The sequence below is a fragment of the Zootoca vivipara genome, chromosome Z (genome assembly GCF_963506605.1).
Source record: "Zootoca vivipara chromosome Z, rZooViv1.1, whole genome shotgun sequence".
Classification (NCBI taxonomy): domain Eukaryota; kingdom Metazoa; phylum Chordata; class Lepidosauria; order Squamata; family Lacertidae; genus Zootoca; species Zootoca vivipara.
Window position 1 is genome coordinate 28525556 of NC_083294.1, and position 17325 is coordinate 28542880.

General features: G+C 43.2%; 1 protein-coding gene across 2 annotated transcripts in view; it reads left to right on the plus strand.

The window, feature by feature from the left end:
• Positions 1 to 14893, plus strand: part of LOC118084387 (connector enhancer of kinase suppressor of ras 2-like) — a 315789-nt gene extending 300896 nt beyond the window's left edge. Inside the window, exons 20-24 of one of the 2 annotated variants that reach the window (XM_035113863.2) lie at positions 879 to 949; positions 2126 to 2229; positions 6744 to 7251; positions 7816 to 8015; positions 11071 to 14893. In XM_035113863.2, the coding sequence (XP_034969754.1) occupies positions 879 to 949; positions 2126 to 2229; positions 6744 to 7251; positions 7816 to 8015; positions 11071 to 11286 (1099 nt within the window). In that variant the 3' untranslated portion in view covers positions 11287 to 14893. The remainder of the gene's footprint in view (positions 1 to 878; positions 950 to 2125; positions 2230 to 6743; positions 7252 to 7815; positions 8016 to 11070) is intronic. The other variant, XM_060270182.1, reaches the window with a different exon arrangement.
• Positions 14894 to 17325: the final 2432 nt, after the last annotated feature.

Here is a 17325-nt window from a genome sequence, read left to right on the forward strand (position 1 = left end):
TACCTTTTAAATAATCAATGGCTTAAGGGAATCTTGGTTGGTTGGTTGGTTGGTTGGTTGGTTTTCTTTGCAATACTCCAAGTTGTTGGGGTGGGGAAGTGCATTTCATAACTCAGGCCTGTCCCCCATCATAGGACCCCCCCCCTTTATTTTAAGTCTGACCGATGGTATTGCTTTCAGTGAGCAAAAATTTAAAAAGGAAACAAACAGAAGTTTAAAACCAAACAATAGAACAACTGTGAATCTGTATAATGTCACACTTGCAATTAAAAGCTGGAAATGATGCCTGCCTCACAAAGTCAGCTATACTGTTCCATATCCAGTCCAGTCCAGTGGTACCTTGGTTGTCAAACATAATCCTTTCCGGGAGTCCATTTGACTCCTGGAACCATTCAAAAACCAAAGCACAGCTTCTGATTGGCTGCAGGAGCTTCCTGCACTCAATTGGAAGCCACGTCAGAAGTCCAGCTTCCAAAAAACTTTCACAAAGCGGAACACTTACTTCTGGGGTTGCGGCATTTGGGAGCCAATTTGTTTGTGAGCCAAGCCGTTCAACAACCCAAGGTACTATTGTATTCATTTTCAAATGGAGAATGGCACTTAAACCAACAACTGCAAAACCGTGATGGTGACAGAGTAGTCTTTAGCACTCTGAAATGTTTTCTCATCTGCTTTCTTTACTCTTCTCTTAAATTTTGTTTTATATGATAAAGGACTGTAGGCCACTGCTTAAAGCCAATTGTCTTGTTTTGTATTGATCTGCCAGCCTTCCTGGGAACTGTTTCTCTTTCAGAACAGATTTAAAATGCTTTAAACTAACAGTTGTAGCAGGGTGTGTATTTGTGTGAAAATGCCTTGTCTCTTTATTTTATCATCAGGTGGATGAACCGTTTGGGTCTTGCAGCCATTGGTTATACACCTGATGACAAGGATATCCGACCCGATGAAGGTAAGGCCATCATTATTCTTTGACCTCCATCTGGATGAACGGAGACGTGTACAGAGTGGGGAAGAGAATCCATGACCCTTAACATGCTCGCTTACAAGTGAGCTTAGGGATGCTTTAGGAATTCATTCTTTGTGAATGCCTATATAAAATACCTCTCAAATATATATATGTGCAGATCAGAGCTTATGTTTCCATTGAATTTCCCACCTCTCCAAACATTGTAAGGAAGTTCACAAATGTATTGAAAATAGGCATTTAAGCCAGGGGGTTTTTTTTGGAGCTAGTGGGTTATACCCAATGCTAGTCCTACTCAGAGTAGATCTCTCAGAGATAATAGACATCACTAGCTTAGTTGTTGTTGTTTAGTTGTTTAGTTGTGTCCGACTCCTCGTGACCCTAACTTAGTAGTGCATCTAAATGTGGGGACAGAATGGTTAGTATTCTTGGTAAAAAAACAGGTAGAAGTGATTCGAATTACAAATACAATTGCAACAGACAGATTCGCACATCCTCAAGTAAACCATAAACACGTAGGTGGGGGAACTGTGCTGCCCCTGCTAACTGTATCCCCTATGTCTATGTCCCTTCTATTAACCTCCTATCAGAATATCAGCACACAAAAAAGAGCCTGCACATACACAAATGCATGGCCTGGAGGTGGAAAGAGAGAGGTTTCTCTGTCTCATAACACTAGAACTCATGGATATGCAATGAAGCTGAACGTTGGAATATTCATAAGAGATAAAATAAAGTTCTTCCTCATGCAACACATACAGGAGGCAGTTATGGCTATCAACTTGGGGGGTTTTCAGAGAGGACGTGGCAAATTCATCAAAGATAGGGCTATCAGTGGCTGCTAGCCATGATGGCTCTGCTCTGCCTCCACAGCTGGAGGCAGCAATGCTTCAGTGTGCCAGTTGCTGGAAACCACAGGAAGGGAGAGTGCTCTGGTGCTTGGGTCCTGCTTGGCCACTGTGAGAGCAGGATGCTGGGCTAGATAAGCAATTGCCTGATCCAACAAGCTGCTCTTAAGTTTTTTTTTTGTTTAACTTGCACATTCAGGGACAATTACCAGGTTGCATAGCTACACAGTAAGCTACAGCTTACTGTGGTGTTTTGAAAAATGTTCCCTAATGTATAGGACTCATTTCAATGGCAAATGCAAACACTTTTTAGCAGATTACTGGAGTGAAAGTGACCAGGAAGATATTGATGGCTCATTAACTCTGAAGCAAGAGGCACCCATAACACTTTGCGACACCTACCACCGAACACCCTCGGTAAGTTACATGAGGCATGCACTAGGCTACTTCTGAGCCTTGGGCTGTTTTTTGTTTTTTGTTTATCCTTCTGGCTTTTGGAAGAGTGTCTACTGACATTGTGTTGGATGCGGAGTAAGTTAGTTGCACATAGTTTCCATTGAAATAACCGAAACTGGTGGTGCCATGACTAAATTGCCCCATTGGTTCCAATGGGTCCCAACCTCAAAGAACTTTGTCGGGATTCAACCCATTGTAAGTAAAGCAGAGCAGATAAGTATTTCTACTGTAAGTAAAGAGAACATAACTATACCTAATGGACCAAAAGTAGTGCTAAACAATAATATGTTGATAAAGAAAAAACAAAGCTCTGGCTTTGTTGACTTTTATGCAGAAATTCCCATATGCTCAGTGATTCTTAACGGACTTAGGAGCCGTACTTTTTAACCTGGTGAACGGCGAGCCGTCTGGGCCGTAATGGAAAGTGGAGTAGGGTGGATCTGCAGAACCACCCTCCTGACATCTGCGTTGCTGCTGTTTAACGGATGGGGATGGAGCAGGGCTAGGTGGATGCAAGGTTGGAGCTGTGCTAGTGCATGCACTGGCAAGGCTGCTTTCGTTGCTCCAATGCTGCCATTGAACCTGCACAGCCCCAACCTGGATACTGCCCTGCCCCATCCAGGTAAACAGTACCAATGATGTTGCCAGGAGGGTTGTTCAACCCCACACATGGTTACCCTACTGGTTTGTTCCTTTGATCACATCAGTTGGACAAAGCAATAGAATGCTGAAGGGATGAGCATGACCCCACAGTATTATCTAGTCACATCATTACAATTATTTATATACTTTGTCTTCTCTTGCTTTTCTTTCATTGTTGATCTCAAGGCAGAAGGCATGTGGTTCCCGGGGCAGGGGTGGCTCCCATCCATACCCAGATTTGCTAAGGTTCAGCAAGGCAGTGGCATCATGGGAAGTCCATGGAGAAAATAGGAGTGTTGGTTGGCAAGGAAAAGATAGGTATAAAAAGAGAATTCCCTGGATGCCAAGATCCAGGTTTTGACGAAGTACTCTTTGGTGAGAGAACCCCAGTAGAGATTTTAAATCATGAAGTATATAGCAAAGTACAGTGTGGAAATATGCCCTTGTGAGTTCCTCCCAAAGTTAGTCTCTTCCCCTAGCATAAAAAGAGCCCACATTTGTGTTTTTTCCATACTTTGGTCAGAAAATACAAAAGTTCCTAAATGATTAGTACAGGAACACAACAATGGCTTGTAAGAGCCGTGTGGTCTGAGCTGCAGCAACCAGCTCAAAACCTCTTCTCACATTGATTTTCTCTGGTTGACTGAGCTACAGCAATAGACTTGATTACATTACCTTCCTTCCAAGGTGAGAGAGGGAATGACCTAGCTCAGCCTAGCATGACAGCTTACACTATGGTATTGACCCCTTCATGCATTAGACTTAAACATGTTGGTTGTGTGAGGCTTTATCCCACAGACCCCTTCTCAGATATATATAACAATTGCATACACAATTAATGAACTACCCAATGACGCATCTTGACTCAAAGGTATCAGTGCTGTCAGAAGTGGCTTGGTTAGTATGTCGGCTGTCATTTCTTTGGTTTGACGGTAGGCCAATTTAACAAGTCCATCGTGCATCACCTCACACATCTAGTGGTATTTCAGCCCAATGTGTTTGGTTCTCACATGAAATTTCTCGCTTTGAGATAATTTCAAACAGCTTTGGCTGTCTTCCATCAGTCGGACTGGTTTCTGCCCACACAACCCTAAGTCCATAATTAGCATAGAAAAAGACTACACATTTGGTACATTAAAAACTGGTTTACTTACAAACCCTTCAATGGTCAGGTTCATGTGCTTTTTCCATATATGGGTCAGAAAACACAGGCGGTAAAACTTAGTTACAGTGGTGAAAGTTCCTAAACTATTGGTATAGGAACACAACAATGGCTTATAACAGCCATGCTGTCTGAGCTGCAGCAACCAGATAATACATTTTATCCTCCTCCCATAGGACAGGTAAAAGGATACATGTCCTCATGTAATTCAGGGTTGGAGAACTGGTGGCCCTCCAGTGAGATGTGGGAGACCAACTCCCATCAAGCCACAGTTAGCATGGCCAATGGTGGGGGGAAATGGGAGCCACTGCAATCCTATGCATGAATAACTAGGAGTAAGTCCCATTTAACTCGGTGAGAATTACTTCAGAGTAAGCATACATTAGGTCAGTGTTTCCCAACCAGTGTGCCTCCAGATGTTTTGGGACTACAACTCCCATCATCCCTAGCTAGCAAGACCACTGGTCAGGAATGATGGGAGTTGTAGTCCCAAAACATCTGGAGGCACACTGGTTGGGAAACACTGCATTAGGTATGCAGTCCAACCATCTGGAGATTTTTTTAAAAAATAAATTTTCCTTTGATCTTTGAATAAGCTAAAAAATTGACGCTGGGAACTGATTGAAGTTGGTTTGGAAGTTGCAGTTCACACACACACACACACACGGCAAATTCTGCCAATGCTAAGTTTCCTAATTATGCGAAAAGCCCCTGATGCAAGAACAATTCATAAAAGAAATAATGAACAGGTAGCAACTCTTAACATGACTCTGAATTTCTCTTTTCATGCTTGTAGAAGAAACAGTTCACTGATAGCTTACTGTAGCAGAGGGCCACATTCTCTTCTGGACAACTTTCCAGGGGCCACATGCCAGTGGTGGGTGACAGCAGAAGCAAAAGTGGGCAGAGCAACAAATGTAATGTTTACCTCCCAACAATAAGTTGCTTTACAACTACACTCACCTCTCTCTTTCCGCCAGCCAGCCAAGCAAAAGGCACTATCAGAGCTCGAGGGCACTTTCCAGCCAAGGAAAAATACTCAAAGAGAATATGAAGCTGGGCCGCTGTGGGGTGAGGCTTAGGGATAGGGAGTATGGCATGGAGGATCCTGAGGGCCAAACAGAGATACTTGGAGGGCCACATCTGGCACCCAAGCCTGACGCGTGGGGTAGCACAGCAGCTGCAGCCGCTTTTGCACCCAGCCTCCAGCTAACCCCAGAGCTCAACTCCAGATGTTTTGATCTGTATTGGAGAGAGCAGGAGAGAGACCTGTAGAATGGGGAATAGGCATTTAGAAGCTTTTTAGAGGGTGCTCCATAATTTACACAATCTCGATTATGCGTATGAGGGCCCAGAACATAAGGGAGGGGCTGTACATGTGTAGAAAATGATGGCAATGATATACTCTTCAGTTTGCCATATGTATCTTGGCATTTTTGGAGGGAGAGGTGGGCAGGGTACGAATCTGTAAAATAAACTGTTTGAAGCCATACAGTCATGTGGTTAATAAGTATGTTGGTGAATAGTCTACCGAATCTCTACAACCTGCTTTTTAGTTCCCTTTCCTTTTACCTGTGTTTTTTAAGTTCAGATAGGACTCTTTCTGTATTTTTCTTTCAGATTTTTCTTCAGCGTGAATGATGTGGTCCTCACACAGCCTGAACCAAAGGGAGAATGACTGAGGCAACAGCATCACATGGGTGAAGCTCAGACTGACTTTTCACCCATGTGATGCTGTTCCATCAACTGGGATGCAGGTTAAGCCCCTCCCTTACTGTTTTTTCCCTTTTTTTCATTTTCTCTCTCTTTTCTTTTTCAGAACTTAGCTGAAATAATTTGGATAATTTTCAGCAGTCCCTTTCTTTTTTAAAAAGAGAGAATTCTCCACTATAATGTTCACATGTTGCTTGCCCCCCATTTTGTTGGAACATTTGTTCTTTTTTAAAAAGAAAAGAAAAGAACTGGAAATCCAGTTTTGACTTCTTCTGAGGAAGCTTTAAAATTTCCCCTGCAAAGCAACATTGAATTGCAACTACATTAAGTAGATCTCAAGAAAAACTTCTTTAAAACCTGTGTCGAAACAAGAATAGGGAGTGGTTGAGAATGTTATCCAATGACTACATAGGGAAATGATTGTGATTTTCAAATCTGCACGTCAGATCTTCTGGTTAGCATTGTTAGATGTTACTTTAAAATGTGCAGTTGCTACCACCGTTGATGCTTCTGTGGTTGCTCCTGAGTGAGCAGTAGGATGCCACAAGATTTCCACCCATGTGGGATGCTCAGATGACAGATTCAGTGGACTTTAAAGAAGGCTAAACATTCCCTGTGTTATTGCCAACCACGTTGCCACAGTAACTCACGTGGGTAAAAGAAGGCTTTAGATCAGGGATAGGAAGCCTGTAGCCTCCAGGTTACAACTCATCCATCATCCCTGATCATTTCCATGTTGGTTTGGGGCTGATGGGAGTTGGAGTCCAACAATATTTGGAGGGCCACGGGTTTAGATTTCTTACCAAAACAGAAGCAGCTCTTGAGGGCATCAACTATCACACTGGTAACAGAATGACTAAAGAGAGGAGTGTAGGTTTTACTGTACAGCACACACTGGGTTTTTCCTTTATGTACCCAACACTGTGTCATATAACGGACTGTTTCTAATTATTTCCAGATGAATTCTTCAAGCCCATTCCCTGAGCCTAAACAAGGACGACACTTCTCCAGTGAATCAACCTATTCTCATTCTTCTGCGGAAGATTCCCGGCAGGATCCAGCAGTGAGCACACACTCGTCAGGTTGCAGGCCTCCCTACAGAGAAAGGCGTTCCTGGCAGGATCTCATTGAGACCCCGTTGACCAGTTCAGGGCTCCATTTTCTGCAGACTGTCCCTCCTGACCCAGAGTACACGAGCGGACAGCCCGGGTCGTCACCAGAGAGGCGGAGACAAGCAACGCTACCAGTCCAAAGAAGACACAACCATGAACAGGATGGCCCTTTCCCATTGGTGGAGTGCCACAGAGGCCACAGCTCTCATGCCAGACCCCAGAAGCAACGTAGCCAAAGCCTCCCACGAAACAGAGATGTCCGAGTGAAAGGCCGTGTAAAACCCAGTGGGATAACAGAAGAGAGATCTGAAGAAAAGCTGCCTGTTAAAAAGCAAAGTAGCTTCTGTGAAGAAGGTAAGAAGAGCTCCTGGATTGGTGGTTGAGGGTACCCGAGTGAGATTGGAGAGATCTACTGTCTGTCGGAGCAGACAACGTTTGGGTAGATGGGCCCCAATAGTATGCAGGAGGTTAGAGTGCTAAAGCAACAGTCAAGCCTTCTTGCCAGGGAACTCTTTGAAGTATAGCTCTGTAAGGGGAATAGGGATCTCAGGATTCTTCTGTTAATGTACAGTTAGGTGGGTGCCTAATTTTGTCCCCAAACCCCCCTCCCCCACTGAGTTCTACTTTGGGCACCATTGACTAAGGGGGGAGGCGTTGATTGCTAGCCCCACCTCCTGGACTGGTTGTTAGGCAGGTAAGAGCTAGGTGGGGCTGGGCCAAGATTGTTGGGGCAGGGAGCCACGTGTGTTCATAGACTAGCCTCCAGTGCAGACTACTATGCTTTACAGGCAGACCTAAAACTGCATAACTGTTTCAGGAAAACAGTAACTGTCCTGTTTTGGCATAAATTCTTCTTGCTTTCTGTCTCCGTATGTCATTATTACACACACAAATAAAGGAAGCTGGATTTTCTTTCAGAAAATGCAGAAGAGCGACCACAGAGTGCAGATGGTCTGCATGAGTTGTACAAATCTCTGGAGCAAGCTAGTCTGTCTGCATTTGGAGAGCAACGCCCTTCCACCAAGCAGGAATACCGGAGGTCCTTCGTAAAGAGAAGCAACGACCCTGCTATCAACGAAAAGCTTCATCGCATCCGAGTTCTCAAGAGTACTTTAAAAGTAAGCATTTGTCCTTGCTATGCTGCAGCTGCTTACAGACATAAGACTAAGCTAAGGAATGACTTAATGTGATATGGGCTCCCAGGAAGGAGAACACAGTCATTTTGCTCCTCCCCAGTCATTTTGAAATTGCACAGCATGGCAGGTAAGCCAAGGTTTGCCTTACTGTGTTGTCTGAACCTGGAGTCATGTTTAAGATCTCTCCTGCACCTTATTTTTGGCTACAGTTCAGGGTTAGGAGGAGAGAGCTTAACCAAGAGCCAGGGTTCAGAAAACCCATTAAGGCAAACTTTGGCTTGGTTGCCACACTGAGAATACAGGACTGTGGGAAGGAGCAAAGGGTGGCAGTGAGCTCCATCTCTGGGAGCCAGAACATTTCCATGGTACCAGTAAGCCATAATCCAGCTTACCATGTTGTACAAACCAGGCCTCTGTATGTTATTGCGTTAACATGAAAGATCAATGTAATGCTATAAAACTTGTTGTGAATGAACAAAACAAACATTTCAGAATATTTTTTGGACAGATGATCCTTTTGCATATTGCTAATTTCTTGAATCCCGTCCCTCATCCAAGGACTTTAAAGTAATATATGTAAGGTTACACCCCACCCCCATCCCCATGCTATTTTCACCATCATTCTGCCAGGTGAGTTGGGTGGAGAGAGAAGGGATTGGACCAAGATCACAGAAAACTCCACTGGCTGAGTGTTGGTTTGAGTGGGGACTCTGAAGTTCAACTCCCCGCACCAGATTGACTGCTCTCTGCTGTGTACAGAGATATGCAACACTGTTGAAACCATTTCGAACTTCACTAGCTGTTCAGTCTCAAAAGCATAATGAAGTAACTACAAAATTGGATGACTATATAAATCATGTAATACCTCGTGCCTGTTAATAGAAAGCCTTCCTTTTAAAAGGATTCTTTCTTTTCACCTGGGTGTTATTTATTTCTTAGGTAAAATGTTTCTGCTGTGCCTTGAAACAAAAAGGCACAACAGAAACATTTTACTTAAGAAATAAATAAATGGGACCCTCTAGGAAGATGACAACCATCTTGAAAACATAACGTACCACTAAAACACCATAAACAAAACAGTCGTAACCAGCAGCGATAACCAATGAATAATACTATCAGTAATTAAAAAGCAAAAACAAATTGCAAGAACCAGGGTATCACATTCTCAAAGAGCATTCTATGACACTGGGACAGCCAGTGTTGTTCTCTCCAGATGTTGTTGGGTTCCTATTCTGATCAACCCCAGCCAGCATGGCTAGTGGGCCAGAGATATGGGAGTTTGGGTGCATAAGCATCTGGAGGGTGCCATGTTGGTTCACCCTGCTCTAATCATAGTGAAAGTGAAATAGGAGGAAGTAAGCATGGGGGCGGGCACCATGGCTAAATGGATGGAGCACATGCATTGCATGACGAAGACCCCAGGTTCAATTCTCAGCATTCCCAGTTAAATAATGAAGTAGCAGGTGATAGGAAAGATCACTGTCTCCTGGAGACTGTTGAGAGCCTCTGCTCAGTCAAAATGGACAATACTGGGTAGACAATAGCCTAACCTGGTATTAGGTAACTCCTGTGTTGATGGGGCACAGATTCCTAACCAGAGTGCCACCACTGAGAAGGCTCTATATTAGGTGCAGGGAACATTTGGCTCTTAAATTTTTTGTAAAAATGTTGCTGAACAACAACTTGCATCAGCCCCAGCAAGCAAATCCAATGGTCTGGGATGATGGAAGTTGTAGTTTAGCAACATGTGGAGGGCTAACAGTTCCCCACCCTTTCTCTTTACCCCTATGCCCATCCATTGCACCTCAGCTGAGATAGGTATTTATTTGCATCAGCCAGTAGAGATTGCAGTTTGTGCACAAAGTACATAGAAACATGTCACCTGCATTTTAATGGCAGCCACAATTAATGTATGTGGTGTTTTCCTGTCACCCACTTATGTTGGTCTGTAAAGATAATCAGGTCATATCAGAAGAGCCTTTTTCAGATATCGAAGTCCCAAACAGTAATTGTCAGTTTGAACTGGTCCCAGAAACAAATTGGCAGCCAATAAAATTGGTACATATTTCAGATGCATTTTTAAGCCAGAGTGGGACGCGGGTGGCACTGTGGGTTAAACCACAGAGCCTAGGACTTGCCGATCAGAACGTCAGCAGTTTGAATCCCCGCGACGGGGTGAGCTCCCGTTGCTCAGTCCCAGCTCCTGCCAACCTAGCAGTTTGAAAGCACATCAAAGTGCAAGTAGATAAATAGGTACCGCTACAGCGGGAAGGTAAACTGCATTTCCATGTGCTGCTCTGGTTCACCAGAAGCGGCTTTGTCATGCTGGCCACATGACCTGGAAGCTGTACGCCAGCTCCCTCGGCCAATAACACAAGATGAACCCCAGAGTCGGTCACAACTGGACCAAATGGTCAGGTGTCCCTTTACCTTTACATTACAGTAGTCTCATCTGCAACCAAAGTCCATTCAACTATGTCATGAAATGGGGTTCAGTTTGCAACCCTACATAATTTCCAAAATACTGAATGTGAAACATGTCCATCCTTCAAAATTCACACTTCTCTGAATCTTGCAGTGTAGTTCTCAAGCTAAGAAATGTGCACACAAATGCACATATGTAATGTAATGTAATGTAATGTAATGTAATGTAATGTAATGTAATGTAATGTAATGTAATGTAATGTAATGTAATGTAATGTGGGCATATAAAAGCATAGAATACTGAAAGTAAGATACAAAAATGGCTTATGTTAGGGGAAACAGTTTTATTTTTTTAAAAGTGCATATTTGGCAAAATTGCATAATAAATTCAAACTAAAATGCTGATGAATTTCCATGAGGACCTGGGGGGCAGGGGCGAGGTGAGGAGTGAAATATTCATTCTGATGAGGAAATGTGGAAAATTGAATGTAAGATTGGAAAATTAGAAATTAAGAGAAACCGAAATCGACAAATTCACCCAACCCTACCTGAAACCATGACAAGCATATGACTCTGCACTTAAACAGAATGTTGTCTTTCCAACCTCTGGCAGGCAAAGGAAGGAGATCTTGCACTGATCAATAACCTGCTCCATGATCCCAACTTGACATCCAAGAAATTCAAAGAATGGAAAATGAAGAACTATGAATTTTTCCTGGACATTTGTGAGTACAGCGCTGTTCTGAAAACCCAAAACGGAGCCTCTGAACTTGCAACTCCAACCCCTCTGCTGACACACACTCATTCCTTCATTGAAACGCACGTCTGACAGGATGTAGCACTGGGAACACTTGGGGGTGGAGCGAGCTAGTGGGGGGACCATGAAAAATTCATTGTGACAAAACACTGTAACCTGTGTAAATAATGTACTCAGCTGTATTGTAAATAGATTGGATAAGAAAACTCGTGCCACAGGATGCCTATTGCATTGCATGTTAAGACAGTCTTATTTTTATTTTATTTTACTTTACTTTCTTGGATTTTTTTAATGTTTGTTTGTTTGCTGATTGGGTTCTGCATTAGAAAGAAGAAGTGATGTATTCACTGGCATAATTGAAACCCCAGTTATATTAATGAGTATACTGTACTAAAATTGAGTATGGGTCAAAGAGCTCTCTTACTATTTTATATATGTAGATGTACTGCATGTAGCCATATCTATATATATAAAATGTAACATGAAATATTTGTTTTAAAATACTCTGAAATGCCCATCCTCATATATTTCTTTTCATTTCATTATTTATTTCTCTCTCTTTTTTCCAAATTGAAATTTTAAACCTTAAGAGCATACAAAAAACAAAACAAAAAAAATAAGAAAAGTAAAGAAAAGCATTGGCCACTCCTAGGGAATGAACATTTAAATGTTCAGCATTTCCAGTCAATCGTTGCTACTGTCTTTTGTGAGCATAGCAAAGGTTTCAAGTAGCATGGAAATGGTAAGCTTAAACCCTTTTGGTGTGCCTTAAAATGTATAGCGTCTATATCCAGGAAAATGTTACGTTCCCTTTTGCCTCTTGAGGCGCAAACTGTACATGCCGTTGAAATGCTGTGCTATTTTTATAATAACGTGCCTGTTTTTCAGAGGAAGAACGGGCATAGGCAACGCACATGTGTATGGGGGGAGTGCGTGCTCATGCACATGGTATGGAAGGGGGCCACACAAAATGGCCCATTCAGTGATGCTGCTACCTAAAGCAGCTTCCGATCGCTTTTGCACCGTCATGGGGTAGTCCACAAGATGTGTGCCCTCAATCTGAGAAGATGGTAGCTATTCCAGTTGTCGGCGTTTATCCACTGTGAATTTAGTGCCACAGACCTGTGAACCACAAGATTCCGATACTGTCTATTGCTGCCTCAAAACAAAGGACGAGGGGGGGGGGAATTTCTGGACCGAAAACCGTTGTTTTCTACATGTACAGTGTCTGACGGAGTTAAGCAAATCATTCGTATATATGACTCAAGTAATGTTTACTGGAATAAAAGAAACAAAGAGACCACTGGAAGTACTCAGGATTTATAGTGATTCACTATAGAAAGAGAGGGAGAAATCGGGGCCTCCCAGATGAACCTTGTTAGCATTCTCCCAAAGGCCTACAGAAGCCTTTTCCCAGTACTGGCATAGACTGCTAGCAGTGAGCAGAGATGGTCCAAGACATTTTGGTACCTGACGCAGAATATCTAAATGGTGGTACAGATATAATAATAAACTAAATAACTGACCAGTTACAGCCTATATCTATCTACTCAGAAGTAAGATCCATTGATGTAAATGGACCTTACTCCCAGGTACGTGCATATAGGATTTCAGGCTTCGTGCCCTTAATTGGCATCCCCAGATTTGCTTCCTCAGATAGGCCACCATGCCCTTGTCTTGGACAGATCTGGTAGTAAGCGCTGCAAGACAGTATAGAACCATAAGTAAAGGTGAGCCTCGCAGCCAGAAAAAAAAACACCATCTTTTTTAGTTCAAAAGTTTAGAAACCATTACAATATACTTGTTTACATGAAGACTGTTAAAAGCACTTCACCACACTCTCCACACTGTTGTAGAGTATCCATTCATTCGGAAGGGAGCTTTGAACGGAAACCCCATACAGCCTAAAGAAAAGAGTTGGGGAATGTGTAATAACAGGACTTGGTGGGATGCCATACTCACGTTGCTTACCTGTTGCCTTTGGCAGAGCGGGTAAACTCAAAGCATGGTGTGGCAATAGCAATGCATCTTGCCATCCTAATGTCCAGATGGTGTGTATTTGCACAGATATGACCAATAATGTGTAACCCCTCCCCATAAACATTACATTCTAAAGAGTACCTCTGCTGGGCATATTCATGTAATTCTCTACATGCATATATGCCATATAGACCTGGGGTGAGGAACCCGTTCCCCTCTAAATGTTGTCGGGCTACAACTCCCATCATCCCTGGCCATTGGTCACGCTGGCTCGGGCTGATGGGAGTTGGAGCCCAACAATATCTTGAGAGCTGTGGGTTCTCCACTCTTTATTGCACCAAATGTGTGGAGACCAAGGGCAGGGGTATGAAATGCAGGCACAATCCCTATTATTCACTTATTAAGGCCAGTTTACTGAATTCCGTACAGAGCATTTGATCAGCAGCATTGCCTTGGATGACTTAAGCCTATGGAAAAAAATGGGATTCCTATTTTTTTAAAATGAAGTTCAGTGTTGACAATAATACATGTAATTTATGATGAATTATCCGTGAAAAATAGGTGTTTTTCACGTGTTGTTGAACTACAGATCCCATCATCCCTGACCACTGGCCATACTGGCTGGGACTGATGAGGATCCAGTGTCCAGAAATATCTGGAGGTGACTGTTTCAATGGCTATCCTTAATGCAAACATTCTTTCCAGCAAGGAATGGCTGCTTTTAAACAGATGCACAAGACATACTGATATTCTTTCAAAACCCTTCTTTGGAAATCTAACCCTTTAATACTAAACACATTTACTTAGCACTGCCGGTTCACACATGCACATGGAAGCAGTAGATTTCTTGGTGCATGCAGCTGAATGTGTGAAATAAACTCCCTTGGAGAGCATAGTGCCAGAAGAGGTGGGAGGTTATGTGAATTACGTTTGATCAGGATGGGTCAACAGAAGAATCAGTATCATGTCTCAGGATGGCCTCAGCATTGTGCTTTTTGGTGGGGCCTGCCTGTGTTTGTGCCTCAGCATATATGTTGGCAGACTTACCTGGTGATGGGCAGTAGCAGTGATGGTGGTTGAATGAGTTGTGGTACCTTGGAGGAATCCCATAGTGTAGAAACCACCCTTAAGAGTTTCCCGCAATACCCCATTGCAGCACCGTGTCAGAGACTGTTTGGAAGCACTGCAGGAAATTTAAACAGTGACTCAAAGCCATTTGGTGGGCTGTCTTGTTAGAGCACCAGGAAAAGGGAGCCCCTGTCAGCAGTGGGTCTCTAGCAGCTGCCTGAGGATGCCAGTAGCTGATGCTACAAATGAAGCAGAATAGGAAGATGACTAGCAGACCATAGCAAACTCTGCTTGCTATGCAGTTTGTATTTGCAGGAAGGTTTTGGTTGAAAGCGGTTAAATATGCTGGTTGGTCCTCCACTTGTAGTCTGAAGTAGCCTAGCACAGTCCAGTCTCCTTCCTCAGAATGACACCGTCTTCTTCTGTGAGATATACATATGCATAGACCACCTCCTGGTACAATGGCACATAGCTGAGGTCTCCACTCTCTTTTTCTTTGCTTTCTTTTTGTTGTATTCTGTCTTCATTTACTCTGCAGCGTGCTCCATTAATGTGAATGACGGTATTTTTAAAATATGCTTTTATGTTAGGGTATACTTGGAGGAATTGTAGATAGGGCCGGCTCTATTTTTTTTTTGAACATACTTTTTATTAATTTTACAAAATACAAAAAAGCAAAAAAAAAAGGTACATACTTAAACCCCTTTTCCACCTCCTTCCTACCCACCCACATGGGTCCTCCCCTGCCACAGAAGTATCCCATGTATGTGAACAGTCAGAGATGGTCCATTTTATGCTTGGGTTTCTGTCCTCCCCCCCCTCCCCTGGCCCCAAAGCCCCCCCCTGCCACCAGGGAGCTCCAGCAAACCAGGGCAGTACGCAGGAGGACATCCATCCAACCATCTATTGTCATACCAAAAAAAAAAAAAAAAAAAGAGAAAAATAGAAATAGGAAAAAAGGGGGAAAAAAAAGAAAGGGCGAAAAAAGAAAAAACAATACAAAACAAAAAAAATTTCTTGCATTCATAGTTGTAAAACCATATTTTGTGGGCTTCCCCTCCCCCCCCCTTCCCCGGTTTTCATCCCTTTTTTATCATCTGCAACAGTTTCTTACTTTATAAAAATACACCTTTGCATCTTATACAACTTATAAATCAATTGTTAACATTTTCATCTAATATTCAAATCACTGAGAAATCAAACTCCCATTTTCTCTTCCCGTGCCTAATTTTTTGTTTTTTCTCCCTCTATAAGCCTCCATATTTTCACATTTTCCAAAATCCATTCACTTTTAAAACTATAACTATTCTCAATTTAACCTTACATCCCCGATTGCCGGCTTCCCCCCCCAATCCAGCAAATTCCAAAATCAGCAGACCAGTTATAAACCTGTTAATCCATCCTTAATCACAACATCACTTTCCCTTCACCCCACCCCCTGTTTACAGTCTTTTGTCATCCAGGCCACCATACAGGACCCCTGAATTTCTTCTCTTCTCTGCATATTTTTTCCTTCTTCCCTGTGGGCGTTCTGGAGTTCCAATGATACCAATCGTGCCCCCCTCAAAAGCAGGGCACTCCATCCAACTTTTTGTAGAGTAAAGTCATCATTTTTTTCGTGGTGTGCTTCATTTTGTGTTGAATCATCACAATCCTCATCTTCTTCTTTTCCTTCCCCATCATTGACTCCAAAATGGAGTCGAAAAATAAACTGTGATCATATTCCACCCCACGTGACAAGTTTTGACCTTGGCAGGACTGAAATATGTCAACAAAAAAGTGTTCCCCTGAGTTCCAGCGGTCTGTTTTGACCTTAATGTGGGAAACAAGAATAGAGTTATGTCAAGAGGAGACACGACGGCAAGAGTTACAGGAAAAATTCCAGGAGGTGATGGCGGAATATGATTTTTTAGGAGATGAAGCTTTTGACGCTGAAAAAGATGAATGTGAGGATAGGGCCGGCTCTAAGGCAAGGCTGGGTGGCGCAATGCGGCAGGCCGCCAGGGGGGCACCCGAAAGCCACGCTGCGCCCGCCAGACAACCGCGCTCGGAAAGGGGGGGGCGCCGGAGGGATAGTTCGCACCACGGTGCCAGGGCGCCAGATATGCTTAAGACGGCCCTGATTGTAGAGTTGGAAGGGATCCCAGGGGTCATCTAAGCCCAACCCCCTACAATGCAGGAATCTCAACACACGGTTCTCCATCAGATTTGAAACCATAACAGACCCTGCTTAGCTTTACAAATGGGCTAGCAGTTCTATTGCTGCACCACTAGGAAGCTACTCCTTGTCCTACAATATGCTTTTGCCAATTCAAAATTGATTTAACCAGAAGTAGCTTATGAACCTGAAAGCTGTGCCCTGTATGGGGCCTTTTAGTGCTCAAGTGTGAGCACTTACCTGCCTATGCACTAGAAAGAAAATGCACCTGCTTATTACTCCCAGCTTGCTGGGGCCAAATTTTGCCATTTAGAAGATATGGATTTTTAAAAAATTGTAAATAGCTGCCACTAGAAGAGGAATTTTATCCTTTTTGCTCCCTGTCATAATCCTGACACACACACACACACCCCAATGTTGCTATTTGCACATGGAGGAAGGTTGGCATTAAGGGGATCTTTCATTCTAATGCAAACAGCAGGTGGGGGTGGATTTTCATCAGGTTTCAAGAGGGTTGGTGGCTAACTTTGTTGCCTGCCATGGTACCAATCTTAATTGCTTGATCTATCCCACAAACACCTATTGCCAAGTCTAGCAATCAGAAATTTAATGATGCTTCCCTGAATGTCAAGAATAAGAACAGTGATTTACTAGGCCCCAGCCCCTCAAATCAGGGACAAGTTGGAAGTAAATAATGTCATCAGATGTGAAAAGCCACTTTGAGAACTAAACTGGTATAATAGGAAGGAAGGAAGGAAGGAAGGAAGGAAGGAAGGAAGGAAGGAAGGAAGGAAGGAAGGAAGGAACAGGAGGTTATAGAATCATAACTGAACTCAGCTAGAAGGCTGCCCAATGAGGTGAGGTCATGAGATAACCAAAATCCCAAGCCAACATGTTGGGGTTTT